At 39.0% G+C, this 25,117-nt stretch overlaps 3 protein-coding genes and 1 long non-coding RNA gene across 6 annotated transcripts in view; all 4 read left to right on the top strand.

Annotated features, from left to right (window-relative positions):
* The window catches only part of LOC146489516 (uncharacterized), a 35,295-nt gene extending 12,322 nt beyond the window's left edge, over nt 1-22,973 (top strand). Inside the window, exons 1-3 of one of the 2 annotated variants that reach the window (XM_085109215.1) lie at nt 21,350-21,394; nt 21,816-21,875; nt 22,137-22,973. In XM_085109215.1, coding sequence (XP_084965341.1) covers nt 21,350-21,394; nt 21,816-21,875; nt 22,137-22,823 — 792 coding nt within the window. In that variant the 3' untranslated portion in view covers nt 22,824-22,973. Of the gene's footprint in view, nt 1-21,349; nt 21,395-21,815; nt 21,876-22,136 lie in introns of those variants that run through there. The other variant, XM_085109209.1, reaches the window with a different exon arrangement.
* LOC146489519 (uncharacterized) lies at nt 124-5,888 on the top strand. Of its 2 annotated transcripts, none has more exons than XR_014864599.1 (4): nt 124-553; nt 1,999-2,058; nt 3,989-4,029; nt 4,784-5,888. It is a non-coding gene; the product is annotated as an uncharacterized LOC146489519 (long non-coding RNA). The 2 variants fall into 2 exon arrangements; XR_014864597.1 differs by having other exon boundaries at nt 4,778-5,888.
* On the top strand, nt 5,939-8,106 carry LOC146489518 (uncharacterized). Its single transcript, XM_085109136.1, has one exon. It carries the CDS (start codon nt 6,140-6,142, stop codon nt 7,430-7,432), a length of 1,293 nt encoding a protein of 430 aa, XP_084965262.1. The 5' UTR covers nt 5,939-6,139; the 3' UTR covers nt 7,433-8,106.
* On the top strand, nt 15,396-16,988 carry LOC146489517 (uncharacterized). Its single transcript, XM_085109239.1, has 3 exons — nt 15,396-15,440; nt 15,841-15,900; nt 16,302-16,988. Exons 1-3 carry the CDS (start codon nt 15,396-15,398, stop codon nt 16,986-16,988), a joined length of 792 nt encoding a protein of 263 aa, XP_084965365.1.
* Nucleotides 22,974-25,117: the final 2,144 nt, after the last annotated feature.

Here is a 25,117-nt window from a genome sequence, read left to right as displayed (position 1 = left end):
GGTGATTGGCTAGGGTGCTGGGGAGTAAAACAATGGGAAAGGAATGTGGCGCTTGGGTAAGCAGGCGTTTGTGGGGAGGAGGTAATACGAGTCCCCTAAAAACGACTGCGTGGGAGGCTAGAGAACACGCTGCTTTACTTGTTGTCAATAGCAACAAAGCACTGTGAGCCCGCAATAACATGCGCAGTGTGACATTTGTGCATATCTGCGCAGAAAAAAAAATCACAACTGTTTCTCGGTTCATGTCCGCCGGTTGTCGCTGTATGTTTGGCGTTTTTTTCAGATCGTGTTGTCTTGATCTCTAGTAAGCTGGGTTTACGGACAGAAGAAATGAAGAGGAAAAGTTTGCATGGCGATTCAAATCGTAAGAAGAGGCGTCAAAGGTGTAGGCAACGTTGTGGTCATTGTCAACAGTTTCTGAGCAACTCACAATTTCATGAACATCGGAGACTCTATTTTAATTCAAGCTTAAACCAGTGGAAAACAGTAGAACATATGAGAAAATCATCTGTGCCTGAAGATGTTCCAGGATCCAGCTCAAGTGAAAGCGAAGGTGAGCTCATAATGTCAAATTCTTGGATATTACACACATCGATAATTTCCGGGATGAATATGATACATGTAGGTCGGTTGAAATCGATGGTAATCATTTGACAAATATATCGGACATCGATAAAATCGAAGCTGTGACATTTTGTGATCATCCAATTTGATCGATTTTGGGTGTTAGTGTTCCAATTTATTAAAAGCTCCAATAGTGATCAACATCAAATTTCTCCTTGAAATATCAATGTTTTTCAACCTCTGACGACATTAGAACTACAATAGTATGTGCTACATCCTGCTTACTACTATCATGTCAGCTTCCAATCATGCTTATAAACCACTTTCTTTTAGTACAAGATTGACTACAGTGTAGAACTATGAAAACCCAGAAATCTTTTTTGCACGAATAGTGTAAAACTATGAAAACCCAGAAATCTTTTTTGCACAAATAGAAGCCAAAAACTAATGATCCAGTTTGGTTATTAGCCCAGGGGGGGTACTCGGGTATAAACGTGACGGGGAGGGAAGGGGGGGGGGGGTCTGACGGAGCCTAATATTTTGCACCCCCAAAAAAATACATGGACCTTATATTGTGAACCCAAAAAAATACAAGACTGCCAACTATGAAAGTTATTGTGTTCGCAAAGATACCGATGATCGGGCCGATGATAAGCTTGTGTAATGGATGAGTCATGGAGAGAAGTAAATGACGTCTCAGTTTACAAAGTGTCGTTGTCTTCATTCCCATTGGTGTTTACAGGTGGCCCCAAAGCCCCATGCCGCTTAGAAAATATGCGGCTGCCTGGAAATTCGGCACTCCGGCTACGTGCAGATTATTGGAGTCATGCTTTTAGATCTTGCAGGAACTTTGGCTTGAATTGCATAAGAACTATTAGCCTGGCGGAAATTCGAGCCCAGAAAATACACGCAGATTTTTCAGACCCAAAAAAATACACGGTTTAATCTTCAGCTCCAAAAAATACTGGAGTTGAAAATTTTAGACCCAAAAAAATACGTCGGACCCCCCGTCACGTTTATACCCGAGTATCTCCCCTTGGGTTATTAGTACCTAATATATTTCTTTAATGCCTATTCATGTGCACAGTAATCATCAATAAGCTTACTTATACTGAGTTCTAACTTAAATATTAGACTAGAAAAGCGGCACATGGGTAAACCACAGTGTAAGTTCCTATGCTGTACGAGAATGATTCTCGACCTGACGATCTTTAATCTTCTATGGAACTGACGTGTGAATGTGGCTAATTTCAATTAGATAACATAAAAAATCGAAAATGGCCAGCAGTTCAAAAGAAAATGGTTGTGGCTTTTTTTATTTCTTTTATGCCAATTCAGATCTACGTCTTATAAGGTTGTAGTTATAACCTACATTTAAGCTTTATGATTTTGTGTGATACATGTAGTGACAAAAATGATTTAATTTAAATGTAGATGAAAATGTGGATTCATCCTCTAAGCCAGCTGTACAGGACGTTCCTGCAAGTGATTCAGGTTTGTGTTTATTTGCAACTTGATATGGATGTATTGAAGAGAAAGAGATTTTTGCAGTGAAACTTGAACAAGCTGCAAAAGCTGTAAAAGGAACACAGGAATCATTTTGATGGCTTAATTTAGATGTTCAGGGCATCTGACAGGGCATGGGAAAAAATTTGAAATTGTGCAGGAATGGGGGGACAAATTGTGCGGTAGGAAAATAAAGTTGATTTTGCAGGACATTGTGTGGGATTATGCAATGTTTTGACCAGCAAAAAATGTTCTTGTTAACCCATTAGGATGATAACTTCGTTTCAATCAGTGATAAACTAAAACATGCTTCATATTGGTCATCCAACCACAAATCACTGCAAAGCTTTGTATGAACATTTCACTGAATAGTTTCGCGTTGTCTTATTGCGGGTTTTTTTTAGGGTTAGGGGAACTGACTGAATGTAATTACTACTAAGAAAAATTATGGCTTTGAGGTAAATGGGTATAAAATGTAAGATTTAAAAGTTAAAAAATGTTCCTTTCCTTGTGCATAATAGGCACACCCCTGAATTATAATCAATGCAAGTTAATAATTAACTAAAATACATTTAGCTTAGCTTAATATGGTGATTTTGTGGCCACATATCTCCACTGGCCAAATCCCCACAAACAGATACCACCGCCATGGTTCAGTTCCACCTGTGGCCTTAAACCAAATTGATAAAGGAATTTTTGGGACCTGCCTTTTTCAGTGCATATGGCGACTTCAAACCCTGCACATCTTGCACAAGATCTTGGTTTAATACAGTCTCATTGTTGCAGCAAAAAAAACAACTTGGGGGCGAATTAAAGTGCCTCTCCCACTCATTTCTAGTACATGTTGATCTGCTGACTCCCTCGCAGATGGTACGATAATGTTTGGAACTTTTACCAAAATAATTTGTGCAATAAATGGTAAATTTAACAAGGAGCCGGAAATCATCATTAGGCAATGTTGGTTTCCTCTAATAGTGTGAGAAAGTTGCAAGTTTTTACTTTCCAACAAACAAAATATCCACTCATAATCTTAGCACGAAGTGTATACATGTATGTGTTGACTTTGAGGTGACATTTAGTCCAAAATACTGTCACTATTTACTCATTTGTCAACAACTTTTGCATATACTATATATACTTAAGTTTAAGTTTCAAATTCGAATGGTTTTGAATTATATTTAGATGTTGAGACAAGTCTTTGAAATTGTGCTAAGATTATAGTTAATTAATTAATAATTATTATTAACTTGCATTGATTGACAGACAATCAAATAATCTGAGACTACTGCACATAACTCACGAAGGATGTCCTTATGCTCATGTGGAACCACAATAGGATTAAATAAATTTTACAAGCTTGAAGAAGACCCTTCTTTACCCATTTTAGCCTGTGAACAGGCTCTCAAGTGTGATAAAGGGCAAAAAGAAAAGCGCCGTATGGGCTGTTCATAGGCCACCTTTCTTTAGTGTAATTGTGGAATTTTTCGTAAAAAAGCAGGGGGGTCGTCTAACTCCCCCCCAAAACATTCCAAATATCATACCACTTTGGCTTTTGAAGTTATTAGATGGGCCTTTCAATCTGGCCAAGTTTTATTAAAATTGATGAGATGGCATGTATCACCACTGCCTTGTCCTCTCATGGACACGGTGGTAGGTCCAATAGTTTGCTTTAATAATTTCTCTTATGATATAACACGTCAAAACAAACTTTTTGTCTGGAATGCATCAAAGAAAAGCAAAACGAAAAAAATTTAGGAAAAAAAAATTAAAGAAAGTCATGGAGTTTGATTTCTGGCTAGCCACTGTGTTTGCAAACAAGTTTCCTTGTACCTATTTTAACATTCAGTATTGGCCACCATACATGTAGGGTACTTTTACAGACAAACATGATGAACATTTTTTTTCTTACACATCTTAGATGCTTGGAGTGGATCTGAATCTTACAGTGCTGATCATCAGGTACAAGTTCTATATGTTCTTAGCTGTATTATCTCTTGAGTCAGATTGTTTTGTATCATGATGTACAATGTGCATATTGATTATTGCCAATCAATATGATAAACAAGTGTGACACTTTCTAGAATAATACATCATTCTCATTCATTCACCAGGCTTGAAATAATTATACCATCGCATTTTTTTCATATGCCACACATTCAACATTCAAATCCTAGCAGTTGGCAGGATATTTGTCCCATAAACCTAGTTTAATGGCCTTTGCTCCCACAAGTCTCCTGTAGCTCAGTGGTAGAGAATCCGAACTAGTAATCGGAAGGTCTTTCACTGTTGTAGGTTTGACTCCTAACAGGAGCACTAAGATTTCTATTTTCCTAGTACGCCTGTGTCACTTTCTAGAATAATACATCATTATCATTCATTCACCAGGCTTGAAATATACCATGACATTTATTTCTGCATATAAAAAAATGTTGTACTCATTGCCTACTCATCAATCTCTATGATCTAGTCATTTGCATAATTTTATGATTACTCACCAGGAAGTCATTTCCTATTATCCAGCAGTTTCTGATCTCATGTTAAAATATTTTTGAGAAATACCAATGATTCTAGTGAGTGAAAATTATACCTTAAAGTCATGATTACCCAATAACATTTCACAGGAACATAAACAATTGATAGGAACTTATTACAAAACATGGCTTATTTTTTTGCTTATAGCTTTAATTTTCATTATTTTTTTTCTCAGTCACAGGGACCAGTTGACTCCAGTGAGAGTTCTGAGAATGAAACTAGCTGTTCTGAAGATGAGGGTACAGATTATTTGGACTCAGAACCAAGTGATGTAGAGGATTTGCTGCAGCCAGAAGAAGTGGAATTGCCCCAGCCTTCTCCACATTGTACAAATCAGCAGCGTATGCAAGTAATTTTGACCTGGCTGGTATATTTTATTTTAGTCTGGCAGTACAAGAACTACGTGAGTGACAATGCAATTGAACAGCTGTTGAAATTTGTCCAGCAATTATTATTTTGCATTGGTCAACTGGTTAAAGACCACACAGATTTGTGTTTAGTTCTTGCAACCAATCTACCAACAAGTCTCTACTCTGCAAGACGGTTTCTGAAAATTGATCGCGACAATTTTCTACAATATGTAGTTTGCCCAAAGTGCACTAAACTGTACCAGATGGATGAGATTGTTGTCAATGATGGACATCGAAATTTTGCGAAAACCTGTAACAATGTGCCCTTTCCTCGAGCAAGGCGACCAAAAACTTGTGGTGCACAGCTGGCCCAAAAGGTTTTGAGAAATGGGAACACCAAATTTTATGCTGTCAAGACTTACTGTTATAAGAGCATCATTGATTCCCTGGAGACTTTACTTAAGCGTCCTGGACTAGAAGAGCAGTGTGAAAAGTGGAAAACAAGAAAAATAGATGATGACAGGTATGCTGATGTTTATGATGGGAAAGTGTGGAAACAGTTTGGTAACTGGAAAGGCAACAAACCTTTTCTTAACCTTCCTCGATCGTTTGGTCTAATGATGAATGTGGACTGGTTTAAACCTTTTAAACATCGAAATGACTTTTCTGTCGGGGTCATTTACATGGTATTGATTAATCTACCAAGAAGTATCCGGTTTAAGAAAGAAAATGTTATCCTGGTTGGCATCATTCCTGCCCTCAAAAATGAGCCAAAATCTCTAAACCACTTTCTTGAGCCTGCTGTTGATGAACTGAATGCATTGTGGAAAGGAGTCAAGGTGAACACCTATAAAAGTCCATCTACCGCAGTAGAAATTCAGGCAGCAGTTTTGTGCTTTGCATCAGATATTCCAGCAGCACGGAAATTGTGTGGATTCCTCGGGCATAATGCAAGGCGCGGCTGCTCTCATTGCAACAATTAATTTCCAGGTGGCTTTGGAGAGCAGAAGAACTATGGTGGTTTCGATGACCGGGATGAATGGCCAAAGAGATCTTCCGAGCAACACCGAAGAGATGCCTACCGAGTGAAGAACTGTCGGTCCGAGAATGCTGCTGAGAAACTCGCAAGTCAGCTAGGAGTCAGATACACTGTTTTGTTTGAACTGCCATATTATACCAGTATTGAGATGTGCGTGATTGACCCGATGCATAACTTGTTTCTTGGAACAGCAAAGAGGGTCTTTTCCAAATGGATTGAGGAGGACATAATCACAAAGGCAGGTTTGGTGAAACTTCAAGAAAGGATAGAGGAAATTTCTTCATTATCAGATATTGGAAGACTTCCTGGAAACATTAAGTCAAATTATGGTGGGTACACTGCTGCTCAATGGAAAAATTTTGTCCTTCTCTTCTCAATGTATGCTCTGAAGGATGTACTCCCTGATCAACATCTGCATTACTGGCAATCATTTGTTTTAGCTTGCCGTCTTCTCTGCAAGCCCTGTATTACAAAAACAGACTTGATGGTTTCAGACTGCAAACTGATGCATTTCCTCAAAGAATATGAGAAGATTCATGGTGAATTAGCTATAACACCAAATATGCACCTTCACCTGCACCTTAAAGAGTGTGTGGAGAACTATGGTAGTATTTATGGATTTTGGCTTTTTAGCTTTGAACGATACAATGGTATTTTGGGCTCTTACCACACAAACAATAAGACTGTAGAAATACAAATCATGCGTAAGTTTATGACTTCTGGAATTCTGGCCAATATGCAATATAATCTCCCAGAAGATTACAGCAATTTTTTTCTCTTCAGTTGCAAAGCACAAATTGACTCCAAAGGGATTTTTGGAGAAACTGTTGTAAACTCGCAGCTTATGATGGCCTCTTCTGGTCCCTTACATGGAAAAGAATCCGTATGGACGGACTTCACATCTATTCGTTTTGAAAGCTCCTACAAACTGGGAAGTCTTGACCAAGGTGAACTGAATACTTTGCGTTCTGTGTACATCACCATGTATCCAACAGTGACGGAAGCATCATTAGCCTTGGCTACCCTTTACAAGAAATACAAGTCCTTGGCAGTGTGTGGCGAAAGGTATGGTTCTACAGCCAGTTCTAGACTTTGTCCCTATGCTCGCATTATTGCATCATGGTGTGGTGATAATGGAGTCATTAACCCTGGAATTATGCGAGCTGGAATTATTCGTTATTTTATGGTTCACAGTGTTGAAATCAAGGGAAAGCAGGCCATCCATACTTTTGCAGTTGTGAACTGGTTAAAGTCCTCAGAACAAGACCTTGGCTTTGGAAATCCTCTCTCTGTTTGGCTTCCAAACAACATTGAGCATGGTGGACCAGCTGTTTTTCTGCCTGTTCAAAGAATTCACTCCAAGTTTTTATTTGTTGATAAGCTTTATTCTGGACAGAGATATTTAATTTGTTCTCCTATTTGTAGGAGAATATTACTTTGAGTTAGTTAGGGGGTATGAGTTTAGGAAAGCAATGGAACCTCCTACAGGGACTTATTTTTTCAAGCCATACACTGTTCATGTAGCTTCTGTTCTCATGTACCACTTGCAGTTGATTTAGTGAGTACTTACGTGTAATAGAAATTTAGTCAGGGCACATGTGGTTTCTTGAAATAGGTTGCTGCTTGTGGGGTTCCATTGTGTTTATTTATTTGTTTGTTTATAAAACTTATTCATATTTGCATAGGTGCAAGTGCATCAATGATTTACATTACCAGTGATGTTTCAACATTCAATCAGTTATTACCCGTGCATTTTGCTGTTTGAACTTGTCCATTAGTGTACATTTTGGCGTGAGAGGTCACAATAATTGTCCAACTATCACAAGCTTTAGATAAGTTGCATTTAGAATATTTTGAAATGTTACGAGAGGTTTTTTCAAAAATACTCCACCGAAACCATGGAGTTATCTACTTAAAGTACATGTACAAGGTCACAATGCTGACTGTTGATTTATTTGCCTGGATGATCAGCTTCTTTATAACATGGGCTTTTGATTTTGCAAACAAACTTACACATTGGTAAAGTTTAAGCTCCTTCCAAATTCTTCTAAATAACAGAAAATTTATCATTTTTACATGAACTGCATTATGTTTGGCAAAATGGCTACCATTTTAATGTTTAAACCAGTCATACCTAATAAACCAGGCATAAACCAGTCATACCTAATGGGTAGACCTAGAAAAGAAAATTGACGAGTTGTGAAGCATTGTTCCAGCTTTTGAAATAAAAGAAATGACGAGTTATACACCAGAGAAAATTAAAAAAAAAAACAGCTAAGCAAATTGTATTGTATGCCTTTACATAGTTGTTGTCAGTTTGCTGAAATAAATTTTTAAAAAAGGTTTATGTTTATGTCATTCATTTTTTTTATGTTAATATCAATGAGAGCCAATCATTTGGGTTCAGTTGACAACCAGTACAATTTTGCCCAACTTAATCAATCAAATGTCCCAACCACATCAAATGGCTCAATTAATAAAATGACCAGTCCAGCTAAAGATAATTTCAACTTCAATGACGTCATGGTCAGATCAAATGAGCCAACTTGATTTAATGACCCAACAACAACATAAAATGGCTCAAATGTGTTAATATTGTTTCCTAACAAAATCCATTGGCCCAACTGGACCTGTAGCTCCAACCTGACCTGACCCTGACCCTGCCTCGTCAAATGAACATGATTCATTTCGAACCAATTATATGGTCAGAGGCCTACAAAACCATTGCAACTCTGCGGTTGAAATGACACTGAAACACGCACCAGCTTGAGCAACGTTAGGTTTGAGTAAAATTTAAGGCGAGCTTTAAAAGAAAAGAAAACCGTTGACAGAAACGGAAATCTAACAACATAAATGTAACGGAAACATGATGCAACGTTTCCGCTCAGGAAACGTGACGGAAACGTGACACATACGGAACAAATTGGTTCTGTGGGTTTCCGCAACACGGAAACGTGACGTAAATTAGTATTTTCATGTTTCCGTCAGGTTTCAGAAATACGGAAACTTGGATTTTCGTCCTGTGTCTGTAGTTGGCATTCTAATGTGTGACCAATAAGTTGAAAGCTACTAAGCAAAACTTTGCTGTGGTACTAGTATGATGTTGTATAATTAAGCTCCAGGTGTTTCTCATTTTTGATTATGCAACTGAGCAGTGCTTTCCTGTGATAACGTTTATTACGCTGTAAAAAGTGGTTATAGCTTTTGAGTCTTCAGTTCAAATTCTAAGCGTCGCCATTCAAACCATCCAAATAAAAACTACCACGCAGTTCTTTCCCGTAGTGCTATACATTATGCTTTAAAGGGTGGTTCTTGTCTTTGAGACTGTGGGTAAAATCCTCACTGCGGATAGCGTGAGCATTTATTGAAAAGTCAACAAGCATTAATTTCCTTCTCTCTAGTACCACATTAAATTAAATGCTTTGTTGTTACAAGAAACAGAAAATATTTTCCTGTGGTTCTTAAAACTGATAGAAATACTTGTTGAAATTTCCAATACAACGTTTCAGACGAGTCTAAGAAGCAGGGAGACATTCGCCAACGGTTCCTCCTTCTATAAGATTTTCTTTTTAATTTTATTAAGTAAGTGTAAGTGTTTCTGATTGTACAGCAGAAATGAAAGTCTTTCCTTGACTTGATAGATACCTCTAATCATAATCCATTAGAACTTCTTGTTTATCGTTAGCAACTTATCTCTTAAAAATGTACGAGCACTCAGAGGCACAGAGAAAGTAAGTAACAAGCTCGCCAGAACTGAAGGCAACTCCTCGGCCAACCTCCCCTCCCCACTCCCTACTTTCCGTCCCTCTGCCCAAAGGGACTGGGGCGAGAACGCCTTTGACAGTAGTAACCAATAAAAACTTGAGCTTAGCCAACTTCAAAATAAGGATATCTGACAAGAAATGTTACCAAACTACAAAACAGAAGATAGTTACCAACAAGAAAGCTCCATAGGTCCATCAGCACAGGCCAACAAGTTTGTCGGACAACAGGCATTTGTAAAAATTTGTGTTTCTCTCCACTACAAAGATTCATATTTAACTTAACCAAGGCAACAGGCATTACCCCTCCTACTCTCACTGTCTCTTAGGGTACTGGCCGAGCTAACCTGGTACGGAGAATCGCTAACACTGCTGCTACTATCCCGGTGGCCATGGTCACGTCCTTTCCCGCCTTCTCGGCGTTGTAAGATGCCGTTGACGGCGACTCTCATGAGCTCATTGCAGCCAGCTAAGGACAACATAAAACTCCAAATACAAAAATCCTATAATTTATTAATAGGGATTGTTTGATGTCCTCAATATAAAAGCCACGACATAGAATTTATTAAAGCCCTAGTTTCGAATTACATTAGATTGCGATTAATAGTACTGTTTTTTTCTCAGATCCTACGCGAGAACGGATATCCACAAATTATGCAAATTAACGATTAAACGAGGAATGACGGGGGAGAGGGAGGAATAAAGAGAATATTCTATTGACTTCTCGTTTCTGAAATACAAAAGATACTGATTGGCTCCTCGTCGTTCTAGCTGTCAAAAAAACTCGTCGCTTCACCGCTTACCAATAAAATGCGTCTTACAAAAACTAATTCTATACTGCTCGCGTCTACGAATTACAATAATATGGTAGAAAATGACATCTCTTCCTTCAGGCTTACCATGCAAATTGCTCCGTAAAATTTTAATGTGAATCATAATGACATGAATTTACCATTACGTTATCGGCGAGATACCCTATCCCGTTGCCTGGGGCAATCGAATGCACTGCAAGTAAAAGGTATTTCCATTTACGTTCCATGGCAGTGACTGTACAGAGATCCTCTCTACTATTGTACGTGTTATCGCCTAAAATGTAAACATTGTGAAAACTCTTATTAAGAACGGGATTTTAATAGAGAAGTGTACGTGTGCTTAATAGGGACGGTGGATCCTTTCAAGTCATGAGTCAGTAAACAAGCTATGCGGAAATAATTGACAACTGAAATACTACTCTGAATGCTTTAAACACGTGTATCCAAAATACAATAGTCTGGATGCCATGCATATCAACCGTTTGCCTACCCTTCCCCTCCCCTGTGCTGCATGGTTGTTTTGTTTTTGGGGGTCCCTCTCTCTGGTAACTAAGGTTTCGTTCGCCTTGCGCGCGCGTCACTTACCTTCTCAGCACAACATTTGAGACCCACGAGTTTTTCCTACGACTCTTTTGCAATAGACAAAGAGTGCGAGCGAGTGAACCAGTATCATTTCGGCGGTGAAACGAGATAGCCGTCGTTATTTTACTACGAGGTTTGGAGAGAACGGCGTGGTGGCAAAAACGAATCCTTGTCTCATCGAAACGTAAGTGATCTCGCCTTTTTGGAATTCAGTGCGTCGCTCACAAAGAGTAAAATAAAGCTCCCTGAGATATCTCTGTTTTTACTACTTCGCTAAAAACTTCAAGTCTTATCTCGTAGTCGAACTCGTACTAGAATCTAATGGTCTCTATTTACTTCTCACTCTGTAGCCTCGTCTTCTTAAAATTTCATAAAGTCAACAAAACTCATATTTTTTTGTTTAGCTTGCGCGCAAGCTCTCTAATAAGGGTCTCACGCGAAATAAGTCTCGGGTGAGACCAAATAGAGAGCTTGCTTGCAGGCTAATTGTTTCCTTGTCGTAATTTGAGCCAGAATTTATGGTGGGTAGGCCAGTGGGGAGAGAGGAGGGGGCTTAATAGAGAGGCACTCGGAATGGATGTAAAACGAGACATTGTGAAAAGAATTTAGAGGTTATTTTTAAGTATTAAAGCGTTCATTTAATTTATTCTTTTCGATCCGCAAAGAATTAAGCAAGTGTAGACAAAGGCCTGGTTCAAACGACATCAACTGTCTCTTCTTCAACAAACCTAAATTAGCATAGGTATTTAGCATTTCATCATTTAATAGTATATAACGTCTTCAAAGTAGTTGAGAGCCTCTGAGGCTGTCCCAGTTTCCCGCTTTCTACATTCTTGGCTTATTTTTAATCCTTTCTTTATCCACTGCAAACTGAAAAGGTAACAAGGTTTATTTTAAGAAAGTGACTTCGTGAAATTCATTTTTTTTCTTCTACCGTAAAAAGCCTTCAATGTTTACTTTCGCAACATGTTCTGCTCGGAAATAAAATAAACAGAAGCAAATGACCCAGTCGCCTGTTGAATAAATACTAAAATAAGGTAGCTTCCTTGAGGCAATTGAAATAAAATGTGGACTTCCGGTGCAAAAGAAAATCGGTTTTAACGTACCTTTTGACTTTTCACGGAATATAAGGCTATCCTGTCTTGAACTTCTCGTCGCTTGATCTCGAAAAATGATCTTTCCTTACGTTGGAGAGTTTACTGACAAAACGTTTTGCCTGGAAGCCCAATATCATTTTGTGCATATTTTAAGACACAATTTTACTTCCAGAAAAAATGGTCCGTGTAAATACTGGGACATGAAAAGACTCTTGGCCAACTGCTGCCTTGGTGATTTACACCGGCCAAGAGAACAACTGATTTGATTTGGAGAGGCAATATTTACTTTTATAATAATGACTGAGATCGGCTTTCCATCAGAATCAAGAAAATAGTTCATGATATTCAGGTACGAAATGGATTGTACAGTGTCTCTCCCCTTAGGTGTACGTTTTTACAAATTCCTTTGTTTTTGTAGTCCAGTGTCATTTTCCAGCTGCCAAACAGTTCAATCGCTATTTTACTTGTGATCCTTAAACAACTGCTTCACTCCGCCAGCCTCGTTCGGATTTCTTACAATCTCTCATTTCATTTTGGCACGTGCATGTAAGCTCGACAAAGCTGTACTGACTCTCGATTGCTTTATCAGTTTTGTGATGCCAATCAGTGAGTCATCTTACCAGCAATCTGAAACGCGTGTTTGTTAATTGTAAATTTCATCGAGTGTCTCGAACACAAGCAGTGAGAACATTAAGCCTGGTTTTTCTGTCGGTTATAATAAAATTAATGTATCGATCATATGGAACAACTGTGTGCCCTCGGTCGCTGAATCACTATGTCGCCATTCCATGTAATCGCTAAAATCTCTAACCGACTCCCGCACGATCACGAATCTCTCAGTGTCTTGGCTTGCAGTAGATCATGGGTGTGATTCTCTTTGGAGAATTCTCATGACAAGACGAATAATATTTCGGCCCTCAGACGAACGTGGAAGATCAAATCTTTCCTAGCCTTAGAAATTCGTACAATATTATTGCGTACAATATGTGCCTAAATTATGTTGTTTAACAACAACAACAACAAAAAAGACGTCGGCTTTCACAGATATGAATGTTAGAGAATTCAATAGGCGAAGGTTGGGTGTGAGGCGTATAATGAGGTAATTAAAAATCACCATACTAATTGTGTTGACCATACAAGACACGCTTTATTGTTAAATACATATAACCACTTCTCATCTTTGCGCTCACAACGAAAAAGCACTTAAGATGTATATTTCGTGTTTGAAGGTGTAACTCGGTTGAGTTTTACAAGATAGGGATGTTTTAATTACACAAGTGAGACATTGTGACGATATGGATTGGCGAATCGCTTGCACTGAAACTAATTGGCGGGAACAGTTTCTCACGAAAACATGGATCACCCCAGTCGATTGATTTCAACTTTTGCCTGTACGCCATTTTGAATCATGGCAAATATGGCGCAAAATGCAAGCTTTGTCTATAAATCCGATCAAAAATATATTCTTTAAAAATTGATTTAAAAGATGTTCAAACCCAGAATGCTTATAAGGTGCTTGGTAAAAGATTCTCTGTTCAAAGCTGAGAATAAGGTTTGGTGGAAAGCTGACATTCGCGGTTTTTGGTTTCCATCGAACATTCGTGTATAAAGTCCACGGTACATCAATTTAGAGAAATATAAAGAAAAGACAAAAATTGATGTTGAGACTCTTTTAGAGCTTAGAGATCTTAAATTTGATCAGCCAAAGCTTTTGGCCAAATTTCTTTAGTTTACGGAGTTTGAATATCCCGGCCAGAAATTGAGTCGCACCGAAATAATTTGCGTCGTATTCCTAAATACATGTTCAACTCCCATGCGAATGGGTCTCGTGGGCTTGTTGATTCGGACAAACTTAACATGAGCGCAGTTCTCAATATTCCAGCATGCAGATTTACTTTATTCCTTAATCAGTTCACTGCCAAAAAGTACACAGGTAAGAAATTGTTATTGTTTTATGTAAACAATTAGAACACTGATTCCTCAAATCACTGACTGTGTTGAGTTTTGCTACATTCAGTTTATTGCATTGTACCAGAACAAAGTTTAACACATGGTAATTCTCGATAACCTCCTCCCTGAACTCCACTTTTGCTAACCAATTTCTGGTTTTACCAGAGAATTTTAGCAGAAATAAGACAAATCAAACGCACTTTACTAATCCTTGATTATTACTAGTTATTTAATGTAAACAATCCAAACACATGATTCCTCAAATCACTGACTGAACTCAACATGAAAAATGCAAACATACGGCTTGATCTGAATGAGCTGTGGAATCGTAAGGTATAATATAATTATATAAATTTTACTAAAATTTTCCAAAATTAGAATATATATTGAATATTACGTACAGTGTACATATACAACTAAACAATTCATTTTGTAAACATTCACAACCTTAGAGTGATTAGCTGTACAAGAACCCACCAAATTGAATTTGATAAATTATAGCGGGTGAATCGTAAGTATATGGACATACGACTGGTAGCAGCGGATCTCTTTTCTTATGTAATGGGAAATACCCTGCAAGCCAGAGGTTTCCTTTCTGCTTCGGAGCCGAAAAGAGAGGCAATCTCTTTCTCGCAGGATGAACTTCATCCTGCGAGAAAGAAACAATAAATTTGAAACTTCAGTACTCCAGGAGTACTGAAGTTTCAAATTTATTGTTTGCTCCGACTCAAAATAACGCATTCAGCTTTACAGTGCATTAACCAAAAACCCCAAAATCAAAAACAAAAAACTTTTCAACAGTCAACAAGAATAATAATGCTTTTTATCGACAGAATTTTCATTCACTTTCAAGTTGTCTCTTGGATAAATAAATGATCCCACACTTAACACCTTGCTTGCCGTGCACTGCTCTAGAAACGAACCATGCAAGAAAAATGAAAATGGCACACTCCGGTTGACATCAAGTTGTCACAGCAACAACCGAATTTTTTTGCTTCGTTTGTCTAATACACAAAACATGTTCGGTGGAATACGTTTTCGTGTTTTTGATTTATTTACCTGATATTTTGGTGCTACGTAATATAACACAGCCTAGACTGCTCGCTTGTTGAGGAGATACTTGCGGTCAGCAACGAAGCGGTGTTCAAACCCTGGTTTTTCTTCGAGTTGAATTCAAAACGTTATTTCGCGGAAATCTAACGATGGGATTTAAGATAATCGCGGCTTTTATTGGCATCACTTTTCTCGTAAGTGATTTGTCTGCGACACAAAACTATTCATATAACGATCTTTCCCTGTGTTAAACGTGCAAAATATCACCAAACTCAAAATGTTAGGAACGAAATTCAAACCGGCAAGCCATGCATGGACCTACGTAACCCGGAAAGGAAGGAAATGACCGTTTTATTTAGCCTATTTTAGGGCTTAATACTCTCGTCTATAGTTTTGCTTAGTAACGCCGAATAACCAAGAAATTTGAAATTACATTATAATTACTCACGCCGTTTACCTTTTTTAACCTACAAAATCGCAGGAATCTCAGGATCTCAGTTATTCGATGGACAAAATCCCGTGACTGATTTATCTACAAGAATATGTTCTTCACTCTTCAACTGTCTAAATTTAAAATCTTTCTTCATCTTCTAGGCACTTGCAGCAGCTGCTGAGCACAGACGGCACAAACGAGTTCTTACACTGGGATGCAAGGTAAAATACTTCACACACTGATGTTTAAGTTTCGAGGTTTTCTTGCCGAGTGAAAGCTCCCAAGTCTATCTATTTTTGTATTTGCAGTCGCTTTTTAAGAAATTTTAGTAAAAAAAAAAAAATAAATAAATAAAAATACGACCGGGATATCAAACTGTCCTGAAACCGGGAAAGATTAAAAATCAGAGCAATTGCAACAACAAAATCCGGTCGACCACGCTGATCCCTGAACTCGCTCCTCACAATGTCAATGTCTGAACTGATCTGTACATTACTGCAGTCGTGGACAATATTGCGATATTTCTCGTGCTACCAAGGTCAACGATTTTAATTCTTTGTTTTTTTTTTTTTTTTTTTTGTTTTGTTTTTTTGTTTTTCTTTTCTCTTTTTTTTTTTTCTAGGGAGATGGTTGTCCTAAATCAACTACAATTGAGCGAAAACTCTTCCGTCCAACCTCCTGCCTTGATTATCTGCTGAGAGGAGCCTCAAAATGTGGCGTCTACAGACTTTACGATAATGGCGGAAACAGTTACCCGGCTTACTGTGATCTCAAGTCCGAGCCTGGCTCTGCCTGGACCCTCATCACCTCCTGGAGTACTCTAAATCGTAAGCTGCCCGCTTTTCACAAGATTCCTTTTAAGTACAACTCTCCAGTGAACGAAAACGCACAGAACTGGAATCTGTACCGCCTGAGTTTGGCACGAATGAAGTCCCTACAGAGTCACTCCACTCACTGGCGAGCAACATGCAGCTACCCGACCCACGGCGTCGATTTCAGAGATTACGTTCGTGGAAGCTTCAAGGACTTCAACATTGTCGATTATATTGGTGGTAACAAATGCAAGAAAGTTGAATACATTAACATCCGCGGACACATCGGGATCCATCAAACGGTACCTTTTTGGCAGACCGCTAATGGCCACTTTCTGCATACTGACAGTACATACGCTACCTGTCAGTTTAGGCCAAAGTCGGGGTCAGTCAGTGGGGAAGACAACTTTGGCCACTATGTATACATCAACCCAAAGTTCCGCTGCACACAGGGAAGCCAATCTACCACCCAGTGGTGGCTGGGAGCTCATCTCTGATGCGTTCACAGATGTACAGCGTGTTAAACGGGGTCGCAGCATTTCACCCCGGACTTGATTTTCAACAAACTGTGATCCGTATAAAAAAACGAAATTATGTAGTCTGACAGTCATACATTAATAAAGATTTTGCTAATCATCTCAGAGCGTCTGAAATGGATCATGTTTAGTGAAACAAAAAACAGTGAAAAAACAAAGGAAAGAAAAAAATATGGATAATGTGAGTGACGAATGAAAACTTGTTTCTACCGGGCAACTGCCAAATGAAAATTATTTTAATCACAGAATTGTGTACTTGTGAAATGTCCCTCATATAGAACTAACCAGTAGCGTGTCTAAGGAAGGACCTACAGTACATTAACTTCTCACTAACATCAACACAACCTTTTTGTGTTCATATTGAAGGACCGAAAGTTTTTTCCGCACACCTCATAAAATTTTCAATACCAGAACGGGTCTCGGTTCGTGTAGGCTTGTTGGCTGAAAGGGCCGCTTGATATTGGAAAGCCGATTTGCGGATTTCGAATTGATTGGGCTTAAAGAACATAAATTATCGTCAAACACGAAATAACAGCCTAACAGAAACCCTCAACAGTCCATGGGTTCAGCTGTAGTCTGTTAGGTTTATCATCGAAGATAATAGAGATTTGGGGCCCTTCTTTGGGTGGAGTTATTTTCGGAGGGGTACTTTGCGATACTTTCATTCTTTCCTTTTTTTCCTTTTCCTCAGTTTTCTCCGATTCCGTCACTTCCTTTAGGACTACCCACTTCCTATATTTGAGAACTATACCCCCCCCCCCCCCATCCCTCCCCACTTTCCCCGCTTTCTAAAGGACTAAGGGACAACAGGAACAACGCATGCGCCTTAGGACAATATTTTGTTCGTCACGTTTACACAGGTTGGTACACTACTAGGGCGCTGTTCAGTGTGTTTCCCATTCCGGTCTTGCTTGCTTCATACCAGTTTAATAAAGGCGATGCAGCGATACATCGGTCAATTTACAAACAGGTTGCTTGTGCTCTTGTGCTTCTGCTTACAAACTGCGTCTTACATGTAAAACAGCCTTTCTTAATGAAGAGAACAAGACTTTTAAATTTGAAAGATATGTTTCGGCAACTCCTGTGCCATCGTCAGCTTACGGATGGAATTACATGTCTTTCAAATTTAAAAGTCTTGTTCTCTTCATTAAGATTGTTAGAAAATTGCTGCTTTTACGTCCTTTTGAAAACAGCCTTTATATTTAACACTTTTTTACTATGAAAATTTTACCGTGTGGAAAAGAGAATCAATCCTGTGTGGGTTCAAATCTAAGGCGGTGTCCTCACTGTTCAGTGGTTTTCAACCATGTAACGCAGCACCGACACCAAAGTTATTGATGCGCTTTGGCCAATCAAAACAGACGCAAACAGCGCATGTAACTGAAGCCACGCGCGGAAAAACGCGCGCGAGCAAGCCACGATAGCTTCACGGTTTGTTTTCGTTATAACTGTTGAAATAGTGGCCGAGTTACTTTACCCAACCATGAAACGTAAGGCGCAACCAAAACAAACAAAGGTTGCTTTCTCAACATCGGTCAATTAACGCATGAATTTCTTGTGCTTCTGCCTGTGTTTATTCATGGTCTTCCTTCTCCCCGACTATGTCCTCGGTTCAGTCTTTTGTGCAAGCCCGGTTGCATTGAACCAGCTTATAATTATGGAACCTAACTCTGTGCCTTCCCTCTCTACTCTTCCGTCTCATGCGCCGGCCAGGTCTCTTTCAGTCGGCCTAGCCTCTGCGTCTTTCACACCCTCAAGAGTCCAAGCGAGTGTTACTTTAGGGTGTTTGTTTGTATTCATCTTTAGCACATGTCCGATTAGCTGCCCCCGCTTCCTTTGTAACTGTTGACCGGTTTCCTAGATCTTTGCTGTCTAATTTTTTCATTTGACACTCTCATTGGCCGACATATCTTCCACCTACATCGGAGACACCTGTAAAAGAAGACGTTTAATTTTTCCCCGTCTTTTTCATTATGGGCCATGTCTCACAGCCATACAAGAGTAGAGCTACTTCGCTGGACTTAAAATTCAAGAGGTAAAAATTTGATCATATATAGTAGCACTTTAATAATCCTAGCTTCTAGTTCTTGTTGAATTGACTTTAACTCCTTTAGTCTACTCTCAACCGGAATAATGCAGCTTGCTCATTTCTCATTCTTGCCGTAATAGTTTCTTCAGCTCCATCAGACAATGTAACTGCTCATACCAAAAAATACAAACCTTTCCACCTCTGCAAGATCTCTCTCATCACCACACGAATAAACGCTATAAAGAAAGGTTTACTATTAAAAAACAGTGATTAATAATGCATATACCGTAGTCTGCAACTGAAGCTTTCAACCAAGAATGCACCAGATTACGTTCTATCTGTGCGTGGCTTGACTATCCTATGGGCCTAATAAACTACGCCATCAACAACTTTGTCAGATAAAGAAAACGAAAAAGCTTGACTGAAGAAAGCGAAGCGATCACAATCGGCCTCCCATGGCTTAACCAGATTATAACCATGTGATTGACTTCCGACTATAAAATGTTGTATTAGCCATATCCTAATGCCCCAAGCTCGCGATCTTTTCGCATTGCAGAAGGGAATCATGATAGAGTGTAAGCTCTCTCACGTGACTGATTGGCCGCCATTTGGAATTAGGTCAAATGTGGCAGAAAGTGCGCTACTTGTATTGGAATCCGATGGCAAATGAAATTATGTTGCGGCCGCATTCTTTTTAAACGAACTTCTTTGTTTTCTAGCACATTTTTTGTTGTCGTTTTCATTATTATTCTGTTAGTTTTTTCTGCATAACTTCGTCTATTGTTCCGTAGTTCATTAGTATAAATTCGCATCTTTGTTTTTTTTATTCATTCTCGTTTTGTGCTTTGGAGAATACAGTTTTAGGTTTTTTTCGCGTGTTCTATATCGCTTCTTTTGTCTGTTTTCAAAGGCCATATAACGTTTGTAAGTATCGCTATAGCTCTTCATTTCTGCTTATTTTGTTATTTCTATGTTCTTGACCATTTTTGTTTGTTCGCCCATTTGCTGTAGTCACTTGTATTTTCTTTGTTCAATTTTCTAGCAACCACATCGATTATGTTATCCGATTGATTATCGCAACGTTTACCGCATCGTTTTCTCTCTGTTATTTAAGGACATTTGGCATTAAAGAACAAAAACAAATAGCGCGTTGTAACAATGGTTTTTAGGCCCCTTCAGATTACTTCGAAAAATTATTTCAGCGAAAGTCAAAGGTTGAGTGTGGGATTCTTATAGCGACTGAGGTCTCAAATAATGGATATTTTAATTTATTACCGACATGAATTAAAATGTTGTCTTTAAGGTTTCCACTGTAGGTATTCTCGGGCAAACAATCCACCAGGTCTGCAGGATCTATCGATTTTTTTCTTTCTCTTGGAGCGCAGCGCTCAAGTGACTGTTTCAAATACGCTACACGCCAACACACGCCACACCGCTGGCTGAAATATTTGCTGCATCCAATTCAAGAAACTGCGCAAAATGCTTCCATGCATATTTTTCGGTTTAGTGACTAAACAATACAACTTTGAACACTGCCTTGGGGAGGTTTACATTGAAATTGACAAGTTTTCTCTAACAGCTTTGTGCACCAATTGTTTCCTTAACTGGTCTAAAATGTTGCGGACAAATCAGTGCCGGCGATCTTCATGCGCATGATCGATCACGCATGAAATCACGTGAAATGCGTTCGCCAAAGTTCTGATGTTTATCCTGGCGCCCTTTACGTTCCTTTAATTAAATCTTAGAGGGAAGCGAAATTATCTCTGAGTTATTTCCCAGAGTAAAAGAGTAAATTTTCAATCCAGGCCGCTTTCAAGCAGTCCACTGGCAGCGAGTCACCGGTCAAGATAAGTTATCGGAAAAACAATAAAGTCGCCCTCCCCCCGGCAGTAATGTTTTCCTACCACGTTTTATTACGTATAGACGTTCCTTTTGTAAACCTAGCATTCAACTTGTAACTTCTGATAACTATTTTACCCTATTGTCTGTTAATATTAGCATTTGAAGCTCTCGAATACGGGTCAATAAACTTCTAATAATTTACAGAAAAAGACAAAGACAAAGATTTGATTATCACAGCATTTAAACGCATAGCTCTTTGTTCCTTTTGTCTTCACGAAACATGTTAAGTTTTCGATTTATTTGCATACTTTGGTATACGTAACATATTTGTCAGTAACACACAGCCTAGCCTGTCCGTTTGTTAAGGAGATCTTTGGTCAGCAACGAAGCTTCCAAATCCTTTTTCCTTCTTTGAGCTAAATTCAAAGCGGTATTTCAAGGAGAGCTTAAGATGGCATTTAAGATAATCGCAGCTTTTATTGGCATCTCTTTTCTCGTAAGCATTTAATTTTATATTAATCGAACGACCTTATTTAGTTCTATATCTGCAAAATTATCACCGAGTTCAACATTTTGCAGTTGGGAAGGAAAGCAAGTTTTCAGCAGGCGAGCGATGCATGGATCTAACCCGTAAAATGCCAGTTATTTAGCCTATGTTTACGTTACTAATAACGATTATAGAGTGCAGAAAACTTGGGCTTATGTTTGTCTATAGTTTTGCTTAGTAAGGTCCTCGCATAACCAAGAAACATAATTTAATTGCTCACGACGTTTACCACTCAGATAACCCAAAAAAATCACAGGAATCTCAGGATCTCAGTTATTCGATGGACAAAATCCCGTGACTGAGTTTATGTACAAGAATATGATCTTCACTATTAAACTATCGAAGTTTGAAATCTTTCTTCATCTTCCAGGCACTTGCAGCAGCTGCTGAGCACAAACGGCACAAACGAGTTGTTACACTGGGATGCAAGGTAAAATACTTCATACACTGGTGTTTAAATTTTGAGTTTTTACTGAAATCTGCCAAGTTAAACGTTTATTCATTTTCTGTTGTTTCGTTCAATCGCTTTTAGAGATATTTTATTAAAAAGATTACAAAATATATGATCGAATGTATAAATAAATTTTTGAATATGTACATTACTGGAGTCCTGGAGATTATTGCGATATAAAATATTTTTCGCCAAAAAAGTCAACGATTTTAATTTTTTTTTTTCGTTTTTTTTCCCTAGGGAGACGATTGTCCTAAATCAACTAAAATTGAGCGAAAACTCTTTCGTCCAACCTCCTGCCTTGATTATCTGCTGAGAGGAGCCTCAAAATGTGGCGTCTACAGACTTTACGATAATGGCGGAAACAGTTACCCGGCTTACTGTGATCTCAAGTCCGAGCCTGGCTCTGCATGGACCCTAGTCATGTCTTGGAGTACTCTAAATCGTAAGCTGCCCGCTTTTCACAAGATTCCTTTCAAGTACAACTCTCCAGTGAACGAGAACGCGCAGAATTGGAATCTGTACCGCCTGAGTTTGACACGAATGAAGTCCCTACAGAGTCACTCCACTCACTGGCGAGCAACATGCAGCTACCCGACCCACGGCGTCGATTTCAGAGATTACATGCGTGGAAACTTCAACGACTTCAACATTGTGGATTACAATGGTAACAACAAATGTAAAAAAGTTGAATACATCAACATTCGCGGACACATCGGGATCCACCAAACGGTACCTTTTTGGCAGACCGCTAACGTCCAGTCTCTGCATACTGACAGTACATATGCTACCTTTCAGTTTAGGCCAAAGTCGGGTTCAGTGAAAGAGGAAGACAATTTTGGCTACTATAACTACATCAACCCAAAGTTCCGCTGCACACAGGGAAGCCAATCTACCACCCAGTGGTGGCTGGGAGCTCATCTCTGATGCGTTCACAGATGTAACAGCGTGTTAAACGGGGTCGCAGCATTTCACCCCGGACTTGATTTAGAACAATCTGTGATCTGTAGATGATAAAGAAACGAAATTATGTAGTCTGACAGTCATACATTAATAAAGATTTTGCTAATCATCTCAGAGCGTCTGAAATGGATCATGTTTAGTGAAACAAAAAACAGTGACAAAACAAAGGAAAGAAAAAAAAAATGGAAAATGCGAGTGACGAATGAAAACTTGTTTCTTGTTTCTACCGGGCAACTGCCAAATGAAACTTATTTTAATCACAGAATTGTGTACTTGTGAAATGTCCCTCATATAGAACTAACCAGTAGCGTGTCTAAGGAAGGACCTACAGTACCCTAACTTCTCACCAACATCAACACAACATTTTTGTGTTCATATTGAAGGACCGAGAGTTGATTGGGCTTGAAGAACAAAAATTATCGTCAAACACGAAATAATAGCCTAACAGAAACTCTCAACAGTCCATGGGTTCAGCTGTAGTCCATTGGGTTTATCATCGAAGATAATAGAGATTTGGGGCCCTCCTTTGGGTGGAGTTATTTTCGGAGGGGTACTTTGCGATACTTTCATTCTTTCCTTTTTTTTCTTTTCCTCAGTTTTCTCCGATTCCGTCACTTCCTTTAGGATTACCCACTCCCTATATTTGAAAACTACACCCCCCCTCCCACCCCACTTTTCCCACTTTCTAAAGGACTAAGGGACAACAGGAACAACGCATGCGCCTTAGGACAATATTTTGTTCGTCACGTTTACACAGGTTGGTACACTACTAGGGCGCTGTTCAGAGTGTTTCCCAAAACGGTCTTGCTTACTTCATACCATTTTAATAAAGGCGATGCAGCGATACATCGGTCAATTTACAACCAGGTTGCTTGTGCTCTTGTGCTTCTGCTTACAACTCCGTCTTACATGTAAAACAGCCTTTATATTTAACACTTTTATACCATGAAAATTTATACCATATGGAAAAGAGAAGCAATCCCGTGTGCTGTCCTTACTGTACAGTGGTTTTCAACCGCGTGTGACGTGGCACCAACACCAAAGTTATCAATGCGCTCTGGCCAATCAAAACAGACACAAACAGCACATGTAACTTCTCCCCGACTGTGTCCTGGGTTCTGTCTTTTGTGCAAGCCCGGCTGCATTGCACCAGCTTATGGAACCTTACTCTGTGCTTTCCCTCTCTAGCCTTCCGTCTCCAGGTCTCTTTTGGTCCGGCTTTTTGCGTCGTTCACACCCTCAAGAGTCCAAGCGAGCGTTACTTTTGGGTGTTTGTTTGTATTCATCTTTAGCACATGTCCAATCAGCTGCCCCCGCTTCTTTTGTACCTGCTGACCGATTTCCTAGATCTTTGCTAGCTGTCTAATTTTTCATTTGCCACTCTCATTGGCCGATATATGTTTGACATACATTATAGGCACCTGCATAATGAAGACGTTTAACTTTCCCCCGTCCTTTTTTTTATTATCCGCCATGTCTCACAGCCATACACAAGAGTAGAGCTACTGCATTGTACTTAATGATCCTAGCTTAGTCTTCTTTTTGTATTGACTTCTTCTTTAAATATATCTCAATCGGAAGAGTGCAGCTTGCTCATTTCTCATCCTTGCCTTAATAGTTTCTTCAGCTCCATCAAACAATGTAATTGCTGTACCAAAAAATACAAACCTTTCCACCTCTGCAAGATCTCTCCCATCACCACACGGATAAACGCTATAAAGAAAGGTTTACTATTAAAAATAATGATCAATAATGCACATGCCCTAGTCTACAACTGAAGCTTTCAACCAATTCAAGAATTGACCAGGTTACGTTCTATCTGTGCGTGGCTTGACTATCCTATGGGCCTAATAAACTACACCATCAACAACTTTCTCCAGAATCCTTTGTCGAAAAAGCTGAACTGAAGAAAGCAAAGCGATCAGAATCGGCCTCCCATTAAAGGATCAACCTTGAGCCAATACAGTTTAAAGGCAAATGTGAGATCTAAGTCACAAGATTGGAGTCACCCTACAACCAGTACCGTCGGCGAAAGACTGGAACGAGATAGAAATCAAGTCTCGAATCGTAAAACAACAGTTGGTGGTATGCTTATTCTCATGTGATCTGCGTGCTGCAGATTATGTAGGCTACACAACCCGACATTTTCATTAATGTATTGTTGAACGCAAGACCTAGGCGATTTATAAGGTTTTTAATCAAACCTATGGGGATATACGTTTCCTGTCAAAAAAAAAATTAATTTAGGGGTCTAACTT

Source organism: Pavona decussata, unplaced genomic scaffold (genome assembly GCF_977016875.1).
Source record: "Pavona decussata unplaced genomic scaffold, jaPavDecu1.1 SCAFFOLD_6, whole genome shotgun sequence".
NCBI lineage: Eukaryota > Metazoa > Cnidaria > Anthozoa > Scleractinia > Agariciidae > Pavona > Pavona decussata.
Note: the sequence above shows the minus strand (reverse complement) of the source record. Positions and strands in the feature narration are given on the sequence as shown.